The sequence below is a fragment of the Apaloderma vittatum genome, unplaced genomic scaffold, assembly GCF_000703405.1.
Source record: "Apaloderma vittatum isolate BGI_N311 unplaced genomic scaffold, ASM70340v1 scaffold25341, whole genome shotgun sequence".
NCBI classification, from domain to species: domain Eukaryota; kingdom Metazoa; phylum Chordata; class Aves; order Trogoniformes; family Trogonidae; genus Apaloderma; species Apaloderma vittatum.
This window is the reverse complement of record NW_009698940.1, coordinates 38,276-47,151: the sequence shown is the minus strand read 5'-3', so window position 1 is coordinate 47,151 and position 8,876 is coordinate 38,276. Positions and strand designations below refer to the sequence as shown.

The 8,876-nt window shown below is 52.0% G+C and overlaps 1 protein-coding gene across 1 annotated transcript in view; it reads right to left on the bottom strand.

Annotated features, from left to right (window-relative positions):
• Positions 1–287: 287 nt before the first annotated feature.
• LOC104280529 (microtubule-actin cross-linking factor 1-like) overlaps positions 288–8,876 on the bottom strand; it is a gene marked incomplete at both ends in the record, with an annotated part of 44,595 nt that continues 36,006 nt past the window's right edge. The window contains 6 exon segments of the mRNA XM_009878201.1: positions 288–374; positions 3,695–5,166; positions 5,732–6,227; positions 6,968–7,167; positions 7,926–8,055; positions 8,508–8,749. Of these exon segments, the coding sequence (XP_009876503.1) occupies positions 288–374; positions 3,695–5,166; positions 5,732–6,227; positions 6,968–7,167; positions 7,926–8,055; positions 8,508–8,749 (2,627 nt within the window).

The window sequence follows — 8,876 nt, the reverse complement described above, 5'->3', positions numbered from 1 at the left end:
CGCGGTGAATCAAAGAGGGTCTCAGCTCAGAACTGCCGACGCTACGCACCAACCAGGCTTTGAAACCCAAATTCAAAACCCACCGTACAAACAATAAACAAAGCCCAGGCTTGAGCTTGCTTAGCCAGGAGACCAAGCTACCCCAGCACACGTCTTCCCAAAAAAACACCAAAGACTTTGATTCCATCAGCTCCCCATGGCCCAGGCTGCTGGATGCACTTTGGCCAGACAGGACAAGCCCGTGCCTGGGGCTTTCTGGCACCTCTGCTCCAACCAGCAAACCTCACCTCCGCTCCTCGAGCTTGCAGAGGAATGTCAGCCACTTGCACTTGACAGCACGAGCTTTTTCGGAAGTGCAGCATTAACTCTCCAATCTTTGGGAGGAAGGGTTGAACAGAATTTGTTCCGTTTAGCTCAAACCGGGACACTCGGGGTGTTCTAGCTCAGGTTGCTGATGCTGAGGAGCACGTGCTGGAGAAAGCCCCTCTGTCTGTGTGACCCTTTGCTTCTCGTCCACACCTGGGGAATTCTGCTGTTTGCTAAACTGAATCAACAGAGCTGTTATGTTTAGTAACATTTCTACTGCAGCTCATTTGATGCCAGCCATTAAAATTTAATATTAACGTAAGCTTTGAGAAACCTGAGCCGGCAGCAGAGAGAGCGGAGGGGGAAGAAATACCCCAGCCTGGAAGCTCCTGCGAGGAGCTCTCGCTAGTGGCTATCGCTTGTCCCTCAGGTGCAACTCGATGGTGTGATGCTCATGCAGACGCAGCACAGAAAGATTATTCCAACTTTAATATCTTTTTATAGAAAAAAGGGGCTCCTCAGAGAGGCACTTGGGTTAAAGCCCTGCTGAAGACGAAGAGTTAAAGATGAGGCTCCTTTGCTCTGACAGCTTAAAGTAAGCTAAAGCCTCGCTATTTTGTCCGCAGCGTAGCTGTAGCTGAAGCCATCCATCAGGATGTCCATATAAGCACAGACTCTAAACCACAGAAATGCCTTTGGGTTGCACTTGATCTCACCATAAAACTAGAGCCTAAACTAGACAGACCCCTTCAAGTCTCTTCCAGAATGGTTTCTTACAATCCTCTAACAACGTACTGCTCCAAACCAGTCCCTGCCTAGTTCCTCCCCACCCCTGAAGGGGACACAGCGGGGATACGGGTCCATCCTGGCTTTCCATGGACACGGGAGCCACCGTGGGCTCAGCTCTTCAGCACAGCCATCCCCCCGAGAAACATCTCCCGCAAACACAGCTTCGCCCCGAGGAAGATCCGACAGCTGCTTCCCAGCCTCCGAGAGAGCTGGCCAGGAGGAGAACTCCGACCGGGAGATCCTGTGGCCAGGATGTCCCTCTGTCACCTGGGGATGGGGAGAAGAAACGCCCGGGTGGCAGCTCTCCAAAAGTCAAGGGTTTATTGTAGGTTGTGGCCTTTTGGGGCAACTTTGAGGGGTATTTGAAGGCAGGAAAAGAAAAACGTATCGGAAGCTTCCAGTAGAAGGTGCTTCCAAAGTCACCTGTTCACGGCGGCTGTCAGGGCCGTCGGATGTCCCTCTGTCACCTGGGGATGGGGAGAAGAAACGCCCGGGTGGCAGCTCTCCAAAAGTCAAGGGTTTATTGTAGGTTGTGGCCTTTTGGGGCAACTTTGAGGGGTATTTGAAGGCAGGAAAAGAAAAACGTATCGGAAGCTTCCAGTAGAAGGTGCTTCCAAAGTCACCTGTTCACGGCGGCTGTCAGGGCCGTCGATCTATCTGCTTTATTAAAATCGGGACACAATGAGTCCAGAAGTGCCCACCTTTGTCAGGGCTGCCCTGGCAACTTGCCTGGAGCCCTGGGGCCAGGCCTAATTTGCATTTCATTTACACAGCTGTCCATTAAAATTAATGCCTTAAGACATAATATCTGCCGGCGGTTTTGAGCCTTCTGGACAGACGGACAGACTGCGACCGCTCCTGGAGAGCCCCAAGCCGCCCCATCCTCCATCATCCCCGCGTTGCCCCGCGCTGAGGAGCTGCCCACACGCGTGCACCTTGTTTGCAACCGGTGAAAGTTGTGAGATTGTTTTAGGTGCTGAGAAATAAAAGCAACCACGAAAAGGCTCTCCCGCCGTGCGCCCCGCAGCCGGGCTCCTCTCCACCGTTCTCCCTCCCTCCCGTAGGAACCGCGGCCGGTCCCTGCTGGCGTCCTGTGATGCCCTTCCACGTGCAGATCAATGGCTGAGGTTGAGAGCACCGTAAGGCGAAGCTTTGCAAAGATCTGCTCTGCGACATTCGCGGTTCGTGCAAAAATCCTTGCTCTTTGGACGGAACCGTGGACAGGAGGAAGCGCTGCTGCGTAACCGCCATCGCTCCCTCCGCCTTTTTCACTTCTCCCCCATTTTCTGCTCGGCCATTATACGGCAAAACCCTACCACCACTGCTGCAACTTTCATTTTCCCACCAGCCAAGAGCCCGGCTGCACCTTGGCGGCCAACGAGTGTCTCCTGGTAAGGACATGTCACCTCCAACGCCACCCCCAGGCCACCGTTGTCTTAAAGGGTCACCCCCAAGGTCATGGAGACCATTTGCAACCGCTGCGATGACTCAAGCTGGGAATAATCCCTTGTTCTGTAGGAAGGTTTCACTCATTTTAAGGACCAGAAAACTCCTTTTTGGATATATTTGTTCCGAGCGACTTGTTTGTGCTGTTTAATGACAAGGTTAAACCCTTCCCACCAGTACAAGCTGCCCAAGAGGTAACAGCAACACTATCCGATGAGTTTGAATTTGCCCCGTAAGTCACCTTTCCAAGCAATTTTTTTTTGGATAGACAATCCCTCCCAAAACAGAAATACCTTGTCCTGGTGAAGGTTTCACAGAGCTATTAAGGATCAATTAGCCATGAGATGGAAAGTAAATGTCTGTAAAAAATGCCTCCCCCTCCCACCCCCCATTAACGCCAGGAAACGAGCAGCCAGATGTAAATCAGCCCAATCATCAGCTACGGAGCCCATCAGTAATAGAAGTTTCACAGCAAGAGAATTTCTAAGTAGTATTAATATAATTAATGTAGTGTAACAGCATGACCCAACCCCATAATACTGTATATAAAAATATCAAATGCACTCCAACTCTTCCCTCTCCCAGTGTTTCAGGCAAGCCTTGACGGTCTCTCCATCAGCTCTCTGCAAGAAGCATGAAGAGCCCACAGCAAACCTTCCCCTTGGTTTTACTCCTTGTCCCGCAGTTCACCTGTGGCTTTATCTGTACCCAAGCACCCCAAAACGGATGCAATACGCGACCAAAATGAAGGCAATGACAAGCAGGAGGGATGGGCCAGGTAGGATGACCTGACCCAGATGAGAGATTATGTCCCAGATGGACTCAAAAACATTCCTTCCATCCCTAAAACCTGATCGCCAACCACCTCTACACAAGCCCCCAAGGTACTGGCGCACCGACACCACACATCACAAGAACAGGGAAAAGGTTTTTTCCTCCCAAACACAAAATCTTTCTGCCCTTTTTCACTGCCGACTATCAAGTCCAGCAGCTGATCTTGTGTTCTCCAGGGCAAGAACGTTTTACCACACCAAAAACGCCGACATTGTAGCAACAAACAACGAAGCCGCGACAGCCTGAAGCCCACCTAAAAGCCCACAACACCTTCAAACACCAAACACCACTTAAGAGAAACGGCAGCGTAAAGACTTACCTTGAAGTCTGCCAACTGCTGGTTGATGGTTTCCACCTCTGTGCCCACCACCCACTGCAAGGCCTCGTTCTCCTCCGCCGCCGTTGTCATGTGGGTCAGCTCCTTCAGCCTGCTGTAAAAGTCCTCGACGCGGGCCAGCGTGGTCTCCACCTGCTCCTGACGGTTCTTGCCTCTCTCCGTCAGTTTGCCGCACTGCTTACTCAGCGTCTCCAGCTCACGCTTCAGTCCTAACAAATCGGGGCTCCCTTCGTCCTCCAGCATCTTCTTACAGTCGCTTTCGGAAGCTTCGATGTCAGATTTCAGCCTGTGCAGTTTGCCCAGGAAGGCGCGAACGTCCTCGGCTTGGGACTGAAGGCTGTCGGAGTCCCTCCCGATGGGGCCCATGCTGTCCAGCTCATCGTCGAGATCCGCCAGTTGAGAGAACATCTCCCTGACCCGATTATTGAACTGGCCGATCCCTTCCAGCTTGTTTTCCATGAGCGCGCAGCAGTCGTTCACCTTCTGCTTGACAGCTTTGAAGTCCTGCTGAGCCACCTCAGCTTGGCTTAAGAGTTGGGAACAGTCGGACCCATCCGGAGCATCTTCTACCAGACCTTGAGTGAAGTTTTTCAGATAATCCACTTGTGGCTCCAGGGCCTGCAGGACCTCCTGCTGCGCCCTGAGCTTCTCCAAATTCTTATTGCTGCAGGCTTGCGGCCCCAGCGCGTCGTAGATCTCCAGCTGGTGCTTCGCCCCTTCCAACTTCTTCTCAATGTTCTTGAAGCTCTCTTGAAACTCCTTGAGCCTCTGCGACATCTCTTCAATGGAGCCAGTCTTGGCTTGCAGCTCTTCTGTGATGGCGTCCATCTTCTGGTTGATGCCAGCCTTCTCATCCCGGATGTCATCCTCATCGGTCTGAGAAGCGTCGATGAGGATGTCGGCAGCGCTGTTCAGCATCTCCAGCAAGGAGCGGCGCTTCTCCACGTCGCTCAGCATGGCCTTCGACCTCAGAAGAGTCGCCTCCAGCTGCACCGGATCCAGGGTTACTTCCAGCTCGGACACCTTTGCCTTGCAGTCCTCCACCCAAGGCAGGAGGTCCTCTGTGTGCCGTTGGTACTTCTGAGCTTTCTGCAGACAGTCCTTGAGCTTAGAGTGTCTATCAGCAGCCTGCTTGCTGAGCTCTTCCCAGTGGGTTTTGAGGCTGACCAGCTGGTTCTGCAGAGTGGTCTTCTCCTCCCCAGGCTGCACAGAAAGCAGCAAAGATTCTCCCTCGGCTACAATCATCTCGTAGGAGCCACTGTGTTGGTTGAGGCTCTTCTGGAACTCTTCTTGCTCCAGAATTTGGCTCTGTAACCTCTCCAGTTTAGCAGAAATAGGTTGGCTCTGAGCTTGCTGGCGCAGTTTGTCATCAAGCCAGGTCCTGAGTTCATCAAACATATGCTGGAACTGCTGGGAACTTGCGAGCGCAGTCTGCAGTCGGTTCATCCGGTCGGCTGAAATGGAAATAAGATTAGAACATGACAATTAAGCCGAAATCAAATAAGCAAAGTGCAATTATTTAAAATCATCTCAGATGCTCCAACTGTGTTTTGATTAACAGGAAGGAGTTTTCCATTGCATCCCTCGCCTTTTTGCTCACTGATTCATAAATTTCTTTAGTAACAGGCAACGATAACGCCGTAGTCTCGGTCCTCCTGACCAGTCTCTAAACGAAACCTCTTAGAAACCAGGAGAGGCATCCCAAAATTAGAGGGTGGCCATTCTGAATCGAGGATCCAGGTTTTGTTGCCCACACGCTGGAAGCCAGCGAGGTTGGGGGGGGAGCCACATCACTGGGACTGAGCATCTCTGCTCACTCTCCAGGCTCAGACACATCCGGAGCGTGAACTCTCCTGTGCTTAGTCCCACACAAACCACCCATGGAGCACCCTAAAAAATGACGAACGGTGCTTCCCCTATCATTATTAGGAACCCAGTGATGGGAGAGCTCTTTGGAAAAAGCAGGGGTGGAGCTCGACATCCCAACATCTCTCGGGCAACTTCTTCACCCTGTCTCACCTGCCAGGTCTTCCAGCCCTTTGAGGGGAAGCGCCACCGTCTCCAGACGTTTCCTTAACTCATCTTTGAGATACTGCTCCCCAATCAGGACAGAGAGGTCATCACAGAGGGTCTGAGCCTCCGCGATCTCCTCTTCCAGCTGCTCCAGGTCGGAGCGGATCTCACTGGTTTCCTCCAGCTGCTGTTTCACGGCATCGGGCTGCGTGCTGACGGCAGACTGGCTGCTCAGGCGCTGCCCAACCGCCTTCACCTTCTCGGAGAGGCCCTGGAGGAGCTCCTGGTACTGGGTGCTCTTTACTATGGCTTGGTCAATTTGGCTGGAGCGGGAGTTGAGGCGTTCCGTTAGCTCGGACCATTTCTGATTAACCCCTTGCAGTTCCTCCCGCACCTGGTTGGCGGATGGGGAAACATCTCCAGGGCCAGTCAAGATGCTCTGAGCCGCCTGGTTGAGCTGCTCGTGCTGTTGTCTGCGAGCTTCAAATTCCTTCAGCATAAACTGGAACAGAAATAACGTAAAAATGTTTGCACAGAACTGACAGCTCCAAGTACACACAGTCAAAACAAACCAGACCTCCAGGGGCTTCATGCAGCCCATGGAATCGGTAGGAACATGCCCTGGGGTGGGACAGCACTTGGGCTGGGTAGATCACGATTTAACCGTGACCTTGCGACTTAAAAAAGCTGGGAGGGGTCTGAGACTCCAGGACTTTGCTCTCTCTCTTATTTGCACTACTGCCATGTGGTGTAACACACACTAGTTAGATGAGAAGGAAACCTCGTTATGTCAGCCGGTGCATTTTCATAGAATCATAGAATAGTTTCAGCTGGAAGAGACCTTGAAGATCATCGAGTCCAGCCTTTGTCCCAGCCCTGCCAGTTACGGACATGTTAGGATTTGGAAGCAGGAGGTGAGGAAAGGGCTGCCAGGCAGAGGGGCAGCGTTAGTGAGTCCTGCAGAGCATCAGCACAGGTCTTGTTTAAAGCAATTTCACTCTCCAAGAGGGGCCAAGTGATTCATTGATGAGTCAACCCAGCGCGGGGAAGGGAGCTCGAGCGCTGCACCTGATTCAAGCTCTTCACAGCAGTCTGTGCTCAGCGGGGTTTGGAGGACTTGGGAGAGGAGCCACAAGGTCTCCCAACGTTCGCTGCATCTTCCATCTCACAGACTGGATGAGACACCCTCCCTCCTTGTCCCGAACCATCAGTGTGGAGACGCCTTCACAGCTCCCAGCTCACCTGGACCTGCTGCTTCTGTGCGTTCAGCATGTTCGGGTCGATGGAGAGGGGTCCCAGCACGCTCATCATCAGCTCCTTCTCCATCAGCCAAGGGCGCAGCTGGGCTTCGGCAGCCTGGAAGCTGGCCAGCTGGTTCGCCGACTCCTCCAGCTTCTGCTGCCGCTCGGCCGTCGCCTGGCTGGCTCTTTCCCACCTGCAATCTGAAGCATCGGCTGCGTTGGTGATGGTCACGCTCCCAGCCAGCCCACCCCTCCATCGAGAAGGTTTTTTCACCCTCCCCTTGGCTTCCCCGATGAGAAGCCACCTCAGCTTTTCAATAAAACTCACATGGTTCTATTCACTCTCCTTCTGACAAGCCGTTACCCATCCCTAATGTCTACGTGGTCTTGAAGCTCATAGGAATAAAACCACTAAAACCTTGCAAGCAGGATTTCTGCACTCTAGTCACTACTGTCACGAGCTGGCCTGACCTTGGGTGAGCCACCTCACACCCCTGGCTCAATAAATGAGGATACTCTACGTGTACCAGTCCCCGCACAGCACATTCACACAAAAAAGAGCTTCTTTTTAAACACACAGTCTTGTTTAGTCAACATTTAATTACCTAGGATAGCCTTACTAATGACTAGGTTTTTATATCAAGCAGCGAAGCTTTTAATCAAAATAATCAACTCACGTCGCTAATGCTTTTTTCTTTTTCCTTTCTTTTTTCTATTTTTTTAAAAGAAGTAATTTAAAGAGGCAAGTCTTTAAAATATACATCCATCATAGAGATTTCATTAATCGTGACAGTGCTCATCTCAGGAACACCTTGTACACCAGACAGCTTGGAGATAAGTTCGCTATTTACTGAATTTTAATTAGAAGCGACTCTGTTCTGCTGTGACTTTGGAATCCTGAGCCACTTCTAATGTGATGTTTCAAGACAGAAGCCTCACTAAGTGCTTCAGGCACTTACTCAGGTCTTCCTGCATCTTCTTCCAGTTCGCTGCTTCTGGAGAATCTGGATATTTCTCCAACAAGCCAGAAAGTGCTTCCTTCACCTTCTGGATCTTCCCTGAATTCTGTTCCAATTCAGCCAGAAACGCCTGGAAAAACAATCATTTGAATTTCTTCAAAAGGCAAAAGAATGAAATCACCGAGTAGGAACGAAGCAGCACTTACAAGCTGGAGTTGGACAATTCTGTTCTTTGCTCTTTAATGAAACCACTTCATTTTATGGCAGTACCGTGAGCTAACTTGGCTCCAAGAGCCGGGAGAGGCTGGGAACTGCTTTCCAGGAGAAGCCAGAGTGACCCAGCAACAAGGGCTACAGATAAGCTCTTTTCCCCTGAGCCAAACGCCTGAAAGCAACAGGTCTAGAAGCAAAGAGGTCAAGCTCAGCTCATGGGCTCCACGGAGCTGCCTGTGAGCCCTGCTGGGGAAAGCCCTTCCCTAACCCAGGGCGGATCCTCGCGGCTAATCCTTCTAGGCCTGCACAGCTCCACGGACCTCTGGGAGAGCAGGCGCTCAGATCCTTGGCTTTTGCTCTGAGAATTACCTTGTTGTGCTCAGCTTGGGCTCTCATTGTCTCCGTCTTGGTGGGGGAGGAGGAGGCATCCAGCTCCGACACCTTTCGTTCCTTCGACTCCAGCCACTTGAGCATCGAGCTGGCCTCCTCCTCCACTTCTTGCATCTTCTCCAGCATCGCCGAGAGCTGCTGCTGACGCTCCCGCAGCGCCGCGCCAAGGCCCTGGTACTGCTGGGTCACGTCCGACACATCGCACTGGATCTCGGTCAGATCTGGTTCCAAAAAGCAGCCTGGGATGAGGACTGCTGCCCTTCACCCAGACTATCCTTAACCCAGACATCTTAAACCTGGACTCTCAGGTGCTAACCCAGCCCCGGGCAGCCCCGGGCAGCCAAGCGT